We start from the raw sequence: 16,903 nt of genomic DNA on the forward strand, positions 1-16,903 counted from the left end.
GTTTTTGCAACGAATTGCTCCACATCTGGGAAATAATGATCAATCATAACGTTCCTGGCGTGTTTCGTTTTACTCAGAAAGGCTTTTATATCCCCAACAGTGTAACACTGTTGAGAAAAAACGCTCGTAGGTAGACTGTAGGTAACACTACAGTCTGACGCATAATCGCTCTCACTCTCAGCGTCATACCCTTCAACTGGAGTATTAGGATTCTTTTTCTTAGATTTTCCTTTAGAGCCTGGGTAAGCCCTTTTCTTTGTCGGCATTTTAAAAACATTTTCAGGTTCCATAGAAGCATTCTCGTCCCCAATAACGTCGTTAAAGATTTTCTCCATTAAATCGCTGAAATTACGCGGCGCAGCTGCGGGCGTTTCAGATTCAGGATTGATATCCACTGAGCCACCATTTTCTGGTGTCTCGGGCGGAGGGGCCATCTCTGCCTCTCCATTGCCATCATCCGCACCTTCACCCTCCCCACTCATAGGTGCCTCTCCATTGCCATCATCCGCACCTTCACCCTCCCCACTCACAGGTGCCTCATCATTACCAGTATTGGGTGTTTCCTGAGATTGCTCACTGGAGGTACCCTCTTTCGGATTTGCATTATCTGGTTTTGCCTTGTCTGGACAATTACGCGCCAGGTGCCCCAGCTGTCCACAACCAAAGCACTTCATGGTCATTGTAGTTACATAAATCGTGTAATTGAAATCATCCACCTTAACAGTCAGGGAAAGGTCAATTTCTTCCTTGTTTTTCAAAACTATATAAGTGAACCTTCGGAACGAAACTACATGCTTCTCGAAGGAGTCGCCAAAGGTAAAACGGGGAAAAAAAACTCCTCAACCACTACCCCCGACTCTACCACTTCATTGACTAAATCAAAAGATGCAAGGAACAAGACCACTGCACTGTCTCACCACCCACAGCTAAACTGACCTCCTCCACTGAAGAGGGTGAATCAATGAACAAAGTACCACTCTAGTGCCCAAAGTCATGACTCCTCTCCAGAAACTTTTCTACTCTACCATGCTTCCTTGTAAGAAAGCAAAAACGCGCCCCGTGTGTACTTCGCGGAGCCATACCTCCAAAAGGAAGCAGACGCCTTGCGCGTACACTTCAACACACTCCAAACAACAATAGACTAACAAACTACATGTAAAGATAAAAGATAGAAAAGGGACAGAAGTTCTGGTGCAGCGACCAAACTTTCAGCACTCACTCACACACGCTCCGACTCCTCCCACTCGCACAGCACACGCGCAGAGAGAGAGAGAGAGAGAGAGAGAGAGAGAGAGAGAGAGAGAGAGAGAGAGAGAGAGAGAGAGAGAGAGAGAGAGAGAGAGAGAGAGAGAGAGAGAGAGAGAGAGAGAGAGAGAGAGATCGATCTGCCAATAACAGCGGACCCTCAGACCTTTACCACGAACAGCAGCAGAATATCCCTCACTCTATGAGTGGGCAACTGGCCACTGACCAGGACGGCAGACCCAGTGGGGGAAAGTGGAACATGCCCTTGGCACCAATACCAGTCGGACTCGTTTCCTTCATATCTGGTGGATTTAAACAGTCGAGCGGACCGAGACTCCTGGTAAATCGAAAGTGCAGAGAACTGTAAGTTAAAGGCGGGAATTTGGAGAACTTGTACTTTGGAGCAAATGTGCTACTTAAATGAACGTGCTGCTGTGGAAGGGACCATCTGCACCCGCAGCCGGCCGCACCTGCGCACCGTAACGCGCGTTGTTTGTGCTGTTCGGACCCTGGGAGCCACAGAGCCTGGCGTGGGCGAAGAAAAAAACCCTCTGCTTCTTTAAAAAAGAAAGAAAAAACTTCTCCACTCTGGATTTGTCACCCACTTTTGGCACGTGTGTGGTAGGGTAACATATGCCAAAGATGAAACTTGTCTCTCGCGTCCGTCCTTCTCAGGGTCGGGTCGAAATGAGTGTGTCATCGTGAGAACGCACCTGGCAGCGGATCATTTTTATTTGGACTTTTTAGCTCGCCGCTCGCGTCTCTCCCTGATGCAGCTCCTCCGACTGGCCTGGGCTCTGACTGCCGCAGCCATCTGCCTCCTGCTCCTCCTGCTCCTCCGCAACCAGTTACTGAGAGAAGGTACTGGTCTGCACACAGTGTGCGTGATGCTGTGTGTACGTGTTGTGTGTGTTTATATGACTACTAGGGTCAAATAAGTGTTAATAAGTGGTCAGAGAAGAAGCGCGTGATTGACTTGAAATTTTTTTATATATTTTTTTATTGAGATCACAGTAAAACTGGGACAGGGATTAAACCCGTGTGCACTCAGTCTTGTGTGTCTGCGCACCAATCATGGGAACTCACGCGCGCGTTCGGCAGAGGAGATTTGTTGATGAAAGGTGGGAGATGAAGGACAGGGGAAGCGGCATCAGTTATGCTGTGTGGCGATGGAAGACGTGACCAGGAGGCGGGCTAAGAAAAGAAAGAAAGAATATAATGTGACTAAACACAAATGCCTATAGTAGAAAGCACTAATTCTGTGTAGGATGTTGCTCAGATTTAGAATTTGATCGGCAATTATTTATTCAGTTTATTTAAAATATAAAAGCAAAAAAAAAAAAAAAAAAAAATTGAAATGACTGAACTGAAACATAGAGCTGCAAAGATCGCTTTCAGCAGTAATCTTATATTTATTCTATTAAATATCAGACACTATACAGTTCACATTCAGAGGAAAATTGTCAAATGTACCAAATACTACGTGGGAAACCTCAATGAAATACAATCACACACACACACACACACACACACACATACACAAACTGATAACAAAAAGAAGTAGGTTACAATAAAAAAAGGTCACAAAAAGTCAGAGACATAGAGAAATGATGGTCCAGAGGAAATGGAAGAGCAGAAAACTGTTTCTTCAACAGAATGTACAAATGAAATAAATGCTCATAATCAGGCCAGCTGAAGAAATGATCCATCAGTCCATTTTCTATACCTACTTCTTCCTGTTCCTGGTTGCAGGGGCACTGGAGCCTGTCCCAGCTGCCTTCGTGCCAGAGGCAGGGTAGACCCTGCACAGATCACTAATCTATCACAGTGACGGAGGAATTTAAATAAACTGAAATATAGATAAAGAGAAAGAAAAATTAGTTTGACCAAGGCTTGGTCCTTGGATTTTTCTGATTTGATTTCACTTGATGGGCTCAATTTGAGTTCAATCGCTGTGTCTTGACAGAATTCTTACACAGTCCATCTGAGAAAATCCAGAGAAGATTAGAAAGATGATAAGATATCATCCTGTTTGTGTTCAACACAGTATTTATTGTTCCCAGGATTGAAGTTACAGTGCACAGTGAAAATGAGTACACCCCTGTTGAAAAGTAACATTTTGAACAATATTTTAATACACACACAAGTTATTCCCAAAACGTGCATAGAGTAAGTTTAATACAACATCTGTTCAGCTTACAACAGAAAAGAAAGGTCAATAATATAACTTAAATGACATATTTGTCCATTTTTGTGAAATTATGCTGGTGCAAAAGTGAGTACACCCCTATGTTAAACTCCCTGAGAATGGGCCGTGTTGGCCCGAAATGTCATGAAATGAAAAGGCATTAAAAGGGAGGTCATCGTTGTGCGTTTCATCCTTGCCTTACATTGAAATTTTACATTTTGAGTCTGCACCAGGCTAAAAGAGACGTGTGTGAGATTTGACTGAAATCCTATGGAGAGTATCATGATCTGCTTCAGTAGTCACAGTACATGTTGACAAGCATGTTTCTTTTGGTGAAATTCAGCTTCCTACTGTTGATGGCATCCATACAGCCCCAAACCATGTCACTCCCACTACTATGCTTGACTTTAAGCATGGGGCACTTTTCTTTGTAAAAATCACTTTTTACCACCACACATGCTTGACACCATCGAAAGCAAATTTGTTTATCATTGTCTCATCAGAGACAAACAAACTAAGGATATGGATTGCTGGAACCATGTCCTGTGATCTGATGACACCAAGATGAACAAATTTGCTTTAGATGGTGTCAAGCCTGTGTGGTGGTAAAAAGTGATTTGTACAAAGAAAAGTGCCCCATGCTTAAAGTCAAGCATAGTAGTGGGAGTGACATGGTTTGGGGCTGTATGGATGCCATCAACAGTAGGAAGCTGAATTTCACCAAAAGAAACATGCTTGTCAACATGTACTGTGACTACTGAAGCAGATCATGATACTCTCCATAGGATTTCAGTCAAATCTCACACACGTCTCTTTTAGCCTGGTGCAGACTCAAAATGTAAAATTTCAATGTAAGGCAAGGATGAAACGCACAACGATGACCTCCCTTTTAATGCCTTTTCATTTCATGACATTTCGGGCCAACACGGCCCATTCTCAGGGAGTTTAACATAGGGGTGTACTCACTTTTGCACCAGCATAATTTCACAAAAATGGACAAATATGTCATTTAAGTTATATTATTGACCTTTCTTTTCTGTTGTAAGCTGAACAGATGTTGTATTAAACTTACTCTATGCACGTTTTGGGAATAACTTGTGTGTGTATTAAAATATTGTTCAAAATGTTACTTTTCAACAGGGGTGTACTCATTTTCACTGTGCACTGTACATTGGAGCATTTTTTCAGCAAAAGCATGGAACTCTTCCACTGCAATGACCTTAGTACAGTTGTATGAAGAATAATAAGTAATTACATCTTGAAATTTTATTTAGCAGATTTGAAACATTTAGGCAAGTTTTCCTCTTTTTCTCTCATAAAACACTACAAGCAGAACCATTTGAGTTGTAATTCCTGGAAGTATGATACTTAGGTCTATAGCTGTAGCAGCTATGAGCATCACAGTCAGCACAGGCTAATTTACAAATTGATATTACCTGTTCCACTTCAAGATTACAACAGATGTCTACTGCAGAATGTGAGAATGATCTTTAAAAAGCTATAACATGAAATATACTGCATGGCCAAAAAGAAAAAAAGAAGTCACACTATAATATTTTGGAGGACCACCTTGAGCTTTGATCTGCACTCGTTTGCTGTTGCATTGTTTCAGTAAGCTTCCGCATCTCAAAATTTTTTGAGTTGTAATCATTATTTTCCAAGATCTTGTGTTGATGATGAGACAGACTGCTTTGTAAAGACTTCTCATGCTCCCTGAAGTGTTCTTTCACAATTTGAGCTTGATCAATCTTGGTATTGTCATCTTGGAATATACCTATCCAATTGTTAGCTCGATTCTTTCATTGAAAGCTCAAGAGCAAGCTGGAGGAATCTCAAGTTAAATAAAGTGTTTATTGGTAGTCACACGTCAAGCATATCAGCGCTGGGCTCAGTGGAACAGAGCTCCCGCAGGAAATTTGTCAGACTGAGCCTCGATTTCCGGGTATCATTTGTATTTATAGCCTCATTATTGCACATAGGTTGGACTCACACTCAACCGAGTATGATTGGACATGAGTAGGTTCAACATGCTTCGTCATATTCTCTGGATCAGCCAAACAATGTGTGTGTGTGTGAATCTTGCACCTGCTTTCAAGGGCTAATTGTTTTGTCTCACTATGCCTGGATCACTTTGGGTCATCGTGGAAAAGTAGAGAGACTATTTCATTCATAATGTCTAAGAACAAAGCCAATTTTAACACCATCAAGGATGAAAAAAATCTATAATTGGAAAAATCGTATCATTCAGTGTATTCAGGAAGTCAGCTGACCTCATTTTGGGTACATATCATTGCTACATTTAGACCTGACCAACTGAAGCAAACTCAGATCCTGACGCTGCCCCTGCAGACTTCTACAGGTGGCACTAGGCATGATGGGTGCAGCATTTCATCTGAAGCTTTTATTTCAGTTAGCGTCACTGGCCGACAAGTTTTATTTTCTCTGCAGTGAAAAAGGTCAGTCAACACCTTCAGCGCGGTGAAGAAAGACCGAGAACAAGAATCAAGAATCTTTATTGTCACTATGCAGGCATAATTAAATTTACTTCAGGAGCTCTTGGCTTTGGATACACAAAAATTATAAAAAGATATCTAAATAATATACAAGAGAATAAAAATAGTAAAAGTTAAAGTAAAAAAGTAAAAAGTTACAGTGCAATCTGGTTATTGTATGACTGTATTGTACATATTGCAGCATAAGTAAGTCAAATAAGTCAAATAAAAGTGCAGTGCGAGTCTGTCTGCAGAGGTTTATAATAATCAGTTTAAGGGTGGGGGTGGAGGGGTGGATGTGTGGGGGTATGGGGTGATGGATTTTACAGCTCTGGGGAAGAAGCTGTGTCTCAGTCTGTTGGTGTAGGTTTTGATACACCTGTACCTCTTTCTGGATGGAACAGGCACAAATAGTTCATGTCCTGGGTGGGTGGGGTCTGTGGCTATACGACTGGCCCTCCTTTGGACCCGGCCGTCGTATATTGAGTCCAGGTGTGGGAGAGGACTCCCCACAATCCCCTGTAATGTCTTGACCACACGGGCCAAGTCCTTCCTGTCCTGTGCAGTGCAGCTCCCATACCACACTGTTGCACTGAGACAGAGGATGCTCTCTGTTGTGGCTCTGTAAAAGTTTGTCAGAAGCTGAGGGGAGAGTCCATTCCTCTTCAGCTTCCTCAGGAAGAAGAGCCTTTGTTGGGCCTTCTTCACCAGATGGGATATGTGCATGGACCAAGTGAGGTCAAATGTGATGTGGATGCCCAGGAACTTGATGTTGTCCACCCGCTCCACCTCCGCCCCATGAATGAGGAGAGGGGTGTGTTCTGTCTTCCTGGATTTCCTGAAGTCCACAATGACCTCCTTGGTCTTGATGGTGTTCAGGACAAGGTTGTTGTCTGAACACCATCCTGTCAGGTGCTGGATCTCCTGTAGTGAGTCTCATCAAAGGGAGATCTAAACATTTATACCTGACGAAACGCCCCTCAGGAGGCAAGGAAAGGGCTTTGATCTTTGGGTGCCTTTTGGCCATCACCTCACGACACCCCTGATGTCTCACACTTGGAGCAGGATGTGGCATCTCAATGGTAATTAAGAGGCAAATGGTTAAAAAAGCAATTGATGTGCAGATAGAAAAGCTTGTGGGGGTTTCTCAAGCAGCTCTAACAAAGACATTGAATTTACCATTAACACCTTCTGTTAATCTTCTTTTATTTATCCAAATGTTTTAGTGATCTCCAATCACTATTGGTCAGGATTTTCTTCCAGCAACATTTTTTCATTCCTGTAAGATGATGGTTCACCACTGTCCTTCCAGGTTCATAATCTGTTGGACACTGCAAGGCAAACTGACTTCAGTCTTTGAAAACACACCTTGCACGCCTACTTTCCTCCTTTAAACATATTCACGAGCTCTTGCTATTGTGGCAGCATTTCATGGTAGCATATATACAGACAGATGTGACTGACGTTAAAAACATGCAGTTGAATTTTTAGGCCTGAGCATCCTGGGCTGCAGCCTCATAGGAAGCGGGCAGTATGCTTTTTATTACCTTGCAGTGTACACTGTCTATGCCTCTTTTTTTTCTTGCAACATGGCTGAAACACAGATATTGACAGACACAACATTGTTGGCATTAGTGGTAGCTTGGCTGCATTGTAGATATAAAGACAACAAAATTGTATGGTAGAACAGGTAGAGGACATTTTTGTGTATAGTAGGGATGTAACGTGAACCGGTACTTTGGTACCAAGTCGATGCCACCATTCTAAAACATGACAGTACTCGTTTTTCTACAGTACCGTTGGTGCCGGGGATGAAATTCCTCCGGACGTAATGTGGGAACCATATACACTTACAAGTGTTCTAGTGTGCCGTTAAATGCCAAAGGAACACGGGAGATGGCAACTGCAGCGACAGCTCCGCCTCGATTCGTTGAAAAAGAAAAATAGTAAGAGTCGTGTCTGGAAGTACTTTGCGTTTGAGGCGGATGATCAGGGATTAATAATAGATTCGGACGATTTTCAGCTGAAAGGAGGTAACACTTCCAATTTAGCGAAGCACCTCAAAGACAGACATCCAGATATATTCACAGAATTCAAGGTGAGTGAGTTTCAAGTCATGTTAACATTCACTTTGTGGGCAAATTCACACCCATTGTTCTCCGTTGAATGAACTCCCCATCGCGTAGATATGAAACGCATATCACAAGAAACAGCGGAAACAGAGCTTTGCAAAGAGCATCTGTTCATACCGAAATAATCACGTTATGAAGACAACAAACAAAGAGAACAAAGTTATGTCTTTGCAAAGTACGGCTGAATAAGTTGCGAAGTCCCCGTCACTACACAATGCCCTGTATATCAAAATAAACAGCAGATCGTACCCTTTCAGAAAGTATTCCTTGTGTCTCTGTGACAACGCAAGTTATCCGGTTTTGAAATAGATCAAATAATGTATCTGCTTACATTGCAAGGACTAAAGTTGCTCAGATCACATGTGTAAGCTAAAGCTACAGTGCACATGCGCGATAGGCACTAAGCAGATAATTTAGTCATAGAATCTCCCACTGTCGGGGTCCTGATATTTCCTGATCCCAATTCAAATGGATCAAATGTTCATAGTGGTTTATTTTTATTTAATACTTGAAGGCTACATGCCACTGTTCTTTTTTTGTAATGTTAATAGTGTATTCTTTTTATTCATTACTTGAAGGCTACAGCCAGTGCCACTGTTTTTTGTAATTTTCAAATGTTTTTAATAAATGAGTATGTTGAAGTACATGGAATTTATTGTTTTGTTTTTTACCGTGGTATTGAAGTGGGTATTGAGAATCGTGGAATTTCCCTGGTATTGGTATCGACTACTAAATGTCTGGTATCGTGACAACCCTAGTATTGAGCTCCTGCGGTCACGTGACTTTTGGTTTTCAGCCGCCATTTTGGCAGTAAACATGACGACCGGCGCCAGCGTTCAAGATTTCCTACCGAGCGAGTATACGTGTCATTTTAATTCAAGTGAAATTTGGCTTCATACTACAAAATTACAAAGATTAAACATATGCTGTTAGGCAAATGGTTTTCTGCACCAAAACGAGTAACTGCAAGCACTGATCCCCAGCAACAGTGGTGCTACTGCCGTGCACCTGCGGCAGGAAACATGCTTGTCTGCGCTTCAGGGTTCTGTGCCGTGAAGAGGTTCCACCAAACCTGCCTTCAGATGAAAAGGGTACCGAAACAGTGGGTGTGTCCTAGCTGTAGGAAACTAATCAATGCCCAAAAAAAAAAAAATTTAATTACTTAGTCTTACTTACGAAAGGTGTGTGTGTGTGTACTGTGCGCATCCAATACTGTGTTAATCTACCTGTACTGTACTACCTGTTCAGTGAATACTTGAATCCTGCACCTGTAACTGAAAGCCATCACTTGATTGTATATTTTATATTTTTCTCTATATATTTTTATCACATTAGTCATACTGTTAATATATCTGTACTTTTGTGGGCATCTGAGGGTTGCTTCCAAACAACTTGTCATTGTATTTATATAGTGACAATAAACCGCTACTACTACTACTAAATGTGTGAATGTTAATGAACTGATATTTTATTGTAAAGTATTTAACTGTTAAGCCAATGTTATTGTCTTCTGTGTCTGTAGCAGTATCTGTACTGCTCTTAAAACATGGATAGGTCACTCAAATCTAGTGAGTGAGAAAAATAGTCACAACAAAAGTTAGAAGCAAATCAAAAAGGTTTATTTTCTGTTGACACAAATTCATCACTCAAAGGGCACCACAGAATCTGGTACATTTGTTAGTCCACAACATACACTCACAATTTTATCAAGATAAGTAACATCATTTTCTTTTTCTATGTCTGTGAAAGTTATTGGCACAGTGCTTTGTAAGATAGTATACTTCTGACGGAGTACTCCTATGACTCTTTCGATGTGAATCCTCAAAGAGGCTAGAGATCTTGTATTCTCTATGTCAACAGGATCTAACTGTGTTTTTCCACGAGTAAATGCTGGAATTTTTAATTCAGCCTGACACCTTTCAACAGACTCTTTCACCAGAAACCCCCGGTCTGCTAAAACAACATCCCCTGGGAGAATATTAGGTAAAAAATTACGGTGTTCTCTAATGAACTTATCACTGGTGCGACCTCCCCATCCAGTAGAAATGAAACTAATTGAACCTTGAGGGCAAATGCCAATTAAATATTTCATGGTGTGATGTGATTTGTATCTTGAGTAACACTGTGCACTGGGTTGCAATCTACTTGGTTTCTCTAGAAAATTTCAAAACAATCAATGATACAAACAGTCTTTTCGTAGTCACCATTTCTAAATACGTATGGAAGGGATGTTCTTAAAGATTCTCTTTCAGGCCACACCACTAGACTTGGCACCAGTCTACAATAAATCAAATTCACACAATGTTTGAAGTGCCTGGAGACAGTAGTTGGGTCGATACCAAAATAAAAACCTAAAAAGTCAAATGTTAAAGGATAAGACCGTTTTTTTTACATTGGGCCCTTGATTTCACATTATAACATGATGTTCTACTCACCCCTGCTTGTTGTTGGTTATTTGGAGCTGTTCCGACGATATTCGCGGGGTGTCTGGCTGCTCTCTTGAGATATTCGGCCATGAAACGGTTTCCTATGGGCAAGCTTATACAGGCACAAACTATGCTGTTTATAATTTATTAATTACTGTACACTAGCACTGATAACGTGGAGGTGCGTCGCTTACTTAAAAAAATCCGGGTTACTGTAATTTTGATTTTTTTGTCGTAAAGTGGGTGTTACTGACGTCATCGTCGTGCTACTGCCACAGACAGCCCACAGACCTGCTGCCTATTTATTCATTCGGCTAAAATTTAAAATTAGTAACCCGGATTTTTTTAAGTAAGCGACGCACCTCCACGTTATCAGTGCTAGTGTACAGTAATTAATAAATTATAAACAGCATAGTTTGTGCCTGTATAAGCTTGCCCATAGGAAACCGTTTCATGGCCGAATATCTCAAGAGAGCAGCCAGACGCCTCGCGAAAATCTTCGGAACAGCTCCAAATGTTCAACAACAAGCAGGGGTGAGTAGAACATCATGTTATAATGTGAAATCAAGGGCCCAATGTCAAAAAACCGGTCTTATCCTTTAAGTTAATTCGAAGCTTCATCAAAGTCAACATGTATTGTTGAAAACATGTTAGCGATGATTTAAGTTTGAGAAATGGAGCCAAATATTGAAAAATGGCCATAAGACATGTATAGGTTGGTAACCCGGTGAGGTTATTCACCTTTTTATCATCATTCTGCAAACTAATCTCTGTCAGGGTCTTCCTATTTATTTTGTCCCTTAACAACATATTTTCAGTCCTTAGAGCTTGGCATTCTAGCTCAAGACACTGGATGTGGTTACGACAGGTTTCAGAGGTGCATGGTGGTGTTGCAGGATCAGGCTGGACAGGATCTTCATCGCCTGAGTCTTCCAAAGGATCTGTGATGGGGGGCTCCTTCAAAGGCTCTGTGGTTTGGTCTTCTGTTGCTGCCTTGTTCGGGGGACAATCAGTTGATGTCCTGATGAAAACACAGAAGCAGCAAAAGAAGCTTTCATGCATACAATACTGATGGCAGTTTGACATGTTTACATATTTACAGTTTGACATGTTTAATGGAAATCATATGATATTAGCCTTCATTAAATGAGTTAACTAAAAGTTAACTATTTAAATCAGACAGGAGTTTGATCTACCCACCTTTGACAGATGGCTTCTGCGGATAGCTTTGCCTGCTCTATTTTGTGTAATTTTGCCTTCTGCCTTCTGTTGAAAACCTCCAGTCTCGTTATTCGTCTCCTCTTCTCCGGAGATGGAAGGTAGTCAAAAATGGATGGAATAAAATCCGGACTCAACGGGTTATCACTCTTTCTCCCTACAAAATAAAAAGGAATATTTCAACACAGGGTTTGTTTACCGTTAGCTTGCTACACGCTGACTTGCTAACAGGTTACTAGGCTGCGCCAGAGCTACACTTGTTGAGTTAAAACGGGACATCACAGTGTCCGTCACTTAGCTATAACAACAACTGGGTGCTGTAATTCAAGTAGGTACTTCGGTAACATGAAACTGGCAAGAAAGTTTTTGTAGCATTGTACTGTAGTCTGTATTCCTTCACCCACCTGATATGAAGTGATCACTGCATAAGCGAAATCCAACGGCCGGGGGGTCCCATCTTTCAGACTTGTTCTGACGGCTCCTGGCTCTTTTAATCGCGCTGATCCACTTTTCCCTCCTCTCCACTTCTTTTGGAATGCGATAAAACGATAACCCTTTCTTCTTACCTCGCCTATTTCTGCAACCTGGTGCACAACAGTTATCTACCATCCTTCCCACTGGCGTGTTTTGATCCTTCCCGCGATTACTATGACTGCCAAAATGGCTACGCTCATCGTTTCTCGTCACGTGACCAGCGTATATGACATCATCCGCAGGAGCTCAATATAGTGCTGTAGCTGTGGATGAGACTTAAAGGCGGGGTAGGGGATCTTTTTCTGGAACATTTTTTTACATATTGCTTGAAATACTCTTCACACCCCCATTGCAACCAATTAATTAAAAGTTTTGACACAAATATGAAAAGTTTTAGTGGCCTCTAGAACGTACAATCTAGGAAAAACAGTATCCAATCATTGTGAACGGACCGTTCACAATGATTGGATACTGATGCCGTCTATCAAACTGCAATCTGCTCCTCCCTCCCCCTCCTTCTCCCTGTGCGCGTACCCTGCTCCGTGAACGCAGTGTTGCCAATTTAGCGACTTTGTCGCTAGATTTAGCGACTTTTGGCCATCTCTGGCGACAAAAAAAAATAATCTAGCGACTTAGCGACTTTCGGGCTCAATCTGGCTGAATCTAGCGACAATTTAACTTGTTTTGTGAGTGACAAATCAGTTGCCCCGCGACACAATACAAGCCGAGACAGAAGCACTGCAGGACGGCGGCAACCCGGCATACCGTCATTTCCTGTCAAAACAGCAGTTTCAAGCTAGCTACAACGAGGGTAGGTTAACTTCCTGTTTTCAAAACAAAAGCACCTTTTTTATCGTAATGGCTTTCCCTATGATAAAAGGCAACGGGTCTTTTATTTTTGTCAAAATAACCGGAAGTGCGTTGCTCACTGCGGCTAGCTTTAGTAGCGCCGAATTCGTCGGAACAAAATTGTAAATAGCCGGTATTTTGGCAGGTTTTTAACATGTTGGGGATCTAAACGACTACTTTCTTGCCTGAAAAGTTTCAAATGTTGCTAAAGTTTACAGAGTTTAAAGCTGAAATCAGCTTCAGGCCGGCTGATTTCGGCTCGGGTAGGAGCGAAAATATATAATATGGGCGTGGTTACGTCACTTATGACGTCATGACGCAATCTAGCGACTTTTTAGCGACTTTTCAGAGAGCCAATAGCGACTTCTTGTGATTTTTTTTTTGGCAACACTGCGTGAACGTCCAGAAGCTTGGCAGGAAGCTAAACTAGAGCCAGCTTGGCTAGCACCTAGCATTATTAAACGTATAGTTAGCATAAACTAAATACTAAATACGGCAACGATCGATGCTTGCTGTCAGAACAGCGCTCGTGCACCTTCGTGCTCGTTCATGTACTCTAGAGGCGTGCCTTCGGGGGAAAAGTGAAGAAAAGGGTTGGGACTTTTTACCTGTGTATTTTCAAAATGCAGCTTCGCTGGACTCAAAATCCAGGATCTCCTACCCTACCTTTAAGAGTTCCACTGCTTGATATAAGAACATATGTGTCAGGTTGGGGGTGGTGAGGTAGGACACGGATGCGGACTTTTTGAAAAAGAAAACTTGATTTATTCACAAAAACAAAGGAAAAAGCAAAGCGCAGCTGAGCCGGATATCAAAAACCTAAACTGTGGAATAAATACAAAACAAAACAAAAGACTTGACATTACATGGGAAAAAAACACTTAACTTGGACGTGGGGTCGTGGCATGGCATGAGGGATGTTGACGGGTAGGATCTCGCAAAAACAATGAGGAAACCTGGAAACTAAATACTGAGTGAGTGATAGGTGAGTGAGTGCAGCTGAGGGGAAAAACAGGTGAAGTGAATGAAGGTGATGGCAAAGCAACAGAAACTATGGGGAAAACATGGCTAAACTAAATATCGGACCTGGACTAGAAAACTAAGGCATGAGGGAAAACTAAAACATGGCAAAACTAAAAACTAAACATGGACTAAGACTAAGACTAAACTAAGACATGATTAACACAAAACACCAAACTAAAAACATGGGGAGGAATCCCATGGGCGTGACAATATGTTCGCGAAGGCTTTTTTTTTTTTAGGTAGCAGGTCTAGCCCTGTGATTGTAAAACATTTTTTGCTCTGTGACAAGATAGACAAATTGGGAAATACTTCTTTTGCCTCGATATATAGCAATATAAGAAATATTTAACCAAATAAACTGAAAATGATGTGACAAAATGCAATCCAATTAAGAATAGGTCAGGCACAGACCTGCAGTTGTGGTCACAAGTAATATTTGTATCTCCCAGTTCTAGTCTGAAAAAGGAAGTGCGTTAAAAATGCAAACTTTTGGACATCTGGGTCAAGTGGCTAGAAAGCAGAGATAATTATTCAAGCTTTCCATGTCTCAAACTAAAAACAACTTTAAACATTTTTACAAAAAGTACCTTTAGAAATAAAAAGTGCAAGTACACTTAAGATACCATTTAATAATGATAAATATCAGAGCATCATTGTGAGTTTCGACCATTGTAAACAAAATCAATGTAAAGCCGCTCAGTGATCAAAGTGGAAGATCCACACAGCTTAAAGTTCAAAGGGGACAGGAACTAAATCAAACAAACACTGTCTTCTTCCCTCCTCTGCTCCTCTAATTATACTGTGAGATGCACTTTGGGTGTCAGGACTGGTTTGTGTACAGCTCATTATCAGAGGTTTTTGTGATGTTGAATTTATCTCTTAGTGAGATGCCCTCCAGGAGAAAAATTACATAAATAAGCTAAAAAGTGTAAATTGAGGAGGACAGTTTGGAGTACATATACCAATTTAATCACACATGCTGTGCCAAAAAGTCACCCAATTAGGTTTTTTCCTCTTTTTCTCTAGTTTCATCTATCTGTTCTCTTAACAAGGTTTTAGATAGTTATGTTTCGCATGGAGCTGATCAATGATTTAGGATGAATTTCTTTCATTTTGTGTGTCAAAGTCAATTGGACCAAATATTACATTTGTTAATTGTTATGATTCAACACTAAAATGGGAAAAAAAATCTTTAGTTCATGCTACCCAGAAAAATAATCCTCATGATTTACTGACACCATCACATTTCCACTTGTCCAACAGTTCAGTTCATGACATGCTTTTTGCAAATCAGAATCAGCTTTATTGTCAGTGTGTTCAGATTCCGAAGAAGATCTGCTGGAGTACAATTTGCTGAAAACCTTGATGCATGACAGTTCAGACTGTCCTTACCAATGGTATATTTTATAAATGCATTTACAGCATACTGTGCATTATTGTTGCATTGGATAGATTTTTGTTATTATCATATTGGCCATTTTATTGTGGCAAGAAGCAACTACTTTAGAGCCAAAGTAAAGCTATTTCTTTATTAATTTTAACTAAACCCCATGGCAAATTGAATATCACTCAGTTGAAGTGACAATGACAACTTTTAAGTCATTTTCAGTCATTTTTCCTTAACCCATTGCTTGAAAGACAATCTACCACCAGAGGTTTTAGTAATTTTGGTAAACTGGTCCTTTTAAAAGGTCACATGCAGGTGTGACAGTGTGATTCAATAGTGGAAAGTACACTTGTGTGAACCCACAAGTCTTACAACACAGTGATATGAGACAATAATAAATTATTCTGACCTAATCTGCTGTTCTATTTATGCATGATTTCAAGATTAGTGAAATTTCTTTCTATGTGTAAGGATGATGTATCTCATGCCACCAGCTTACAGTTCATTAAAATTTATTTTTGTTGTTTCTGCCTTTTTCATTTAATATGGATAGTACCAGCCTGATAATAGTCGCATTCGGACAGAGCCGTTCTAAGAACGGTCCACCTGGAATTTCGTTCAAATAACTGCCCTTCCCCAGGGGAACTGTTTCAGTTTCCATTCGCACATGAGTCGGGACCTTGATAGAGACTGATGCGACGCAACAGTGACGTGTTACTTTAGCGCCACACTCAACAACAAAACAAAACAAAACAAAACCCGCGAAAAGTCACCACCATGAAGCTAATATGGAGAGTGGGGAGGCCACCGTGTTCATTGTCTGCATGATGGTAATATTAATCATGGACGATCACATCGGGCATCTAACATCGAGGCTGGAAGAGCACACAGAGAGAGTCAGGATCGAGTGCAGGCCATACTTCTTCGTTTCGTGAAGGAAGGAGAGCGCTGCAGACAAAGGAGACAACGTGTAAGTTTAACTTATTAAACAGGCGCAGGTTGTGTCCGTGTCGTATGAGTTAACATTTCAGCCGTGACAACATGATAAGGGGCGTAGCTACCAACCACCAAACACCTATGTCAGATGTGTTCCTATAGAACCCAGATAAGACCCAGCCTCGGAGAAGGAGCTAAAATGGTTATAGGAACTGAGGGCGATGGTCCCGAGTTCCTGTATGTCCGAATGCGGGAAAAAACGGCCCTGTTCCTGAAAAGGTTATAGGAACTGCCAAAGGTTCCTACAGTGGGAATGCGCCTATTATCTCATGCCAGAGTTCCTGACCAAGACAGCAGAAACTCAATCACCAGTGGTAATACAACAATTGAAAACAATATATAATGATGACAAGTAGTTGTATATGTATACCCAACACAGAGAATGACAGAAACAAAACCATGAATTTTAAATCCAATCCAAGCATCCAAACATAAAACATCAGAAGATTTCATTTTCACTGTCACTGCAGATA

General features: G+C 41.2%; 1 protein-coding gene and 1 long non-coding RNA gene across 4 annotated transcripts in view; one reads left to right on the plus strand and one right to left on the minus strand.

The window, feature by feature from the left end:
* Positions 1–1,398: 1,398 nt before the first annotated feature.
* The window catches only part of LOC142383662 (chemokine-like protein TAFA-5), a 114,727-nt gene continuing 99,222 nt past the window's right edge, over positions 1,399–16,903 (plus strand). For all 3 annotated transcript variants that reach the window (XM_075469298.1, XM_075469296.1, XM_075469297.1), the window contains exon 1: positions 1,399–2,106. In XM_075469298.1, the coding sequence (XP_075325413.1) occupies positions 2,016–2,106 (91 nt within the window). In that variant the 5' untranslated portion in view covers positions 1,399–2,015. The remainder of the gene's footprint in view (positions 2,107–16,903) is intronic.
* LOC142384590 (uncharacterized) lies at positions 11,024–12,346 on the minus strand. Its single transcript, XR_012770078.1, has 3 exons — positions 12,106–12,346; positions 11,684–11,858; positions 11,024–11,504 (listed from the first exon to the last, which is right to left on the minus strand). It is a non-coding gene; the product is annotated as an uncharacterized LOC142384590 (long non-coding RNA).

Source organism: Odontesthes bonariensis, chromosome 7 (assembly GCF_027942865.1).
Source record: "Odontesthes bonariensis isolate fOdoBon6 chromosome 7, fOdoBon6.hap1, whole genome shotgun sequence".
Taxonomy (NCBI): Eukaryota; Metazoa; Chordata; class Actinopteri; order Atheriniformes; family Atherinopsidae; genus Odontesthes; species Odontesthes bonariensis.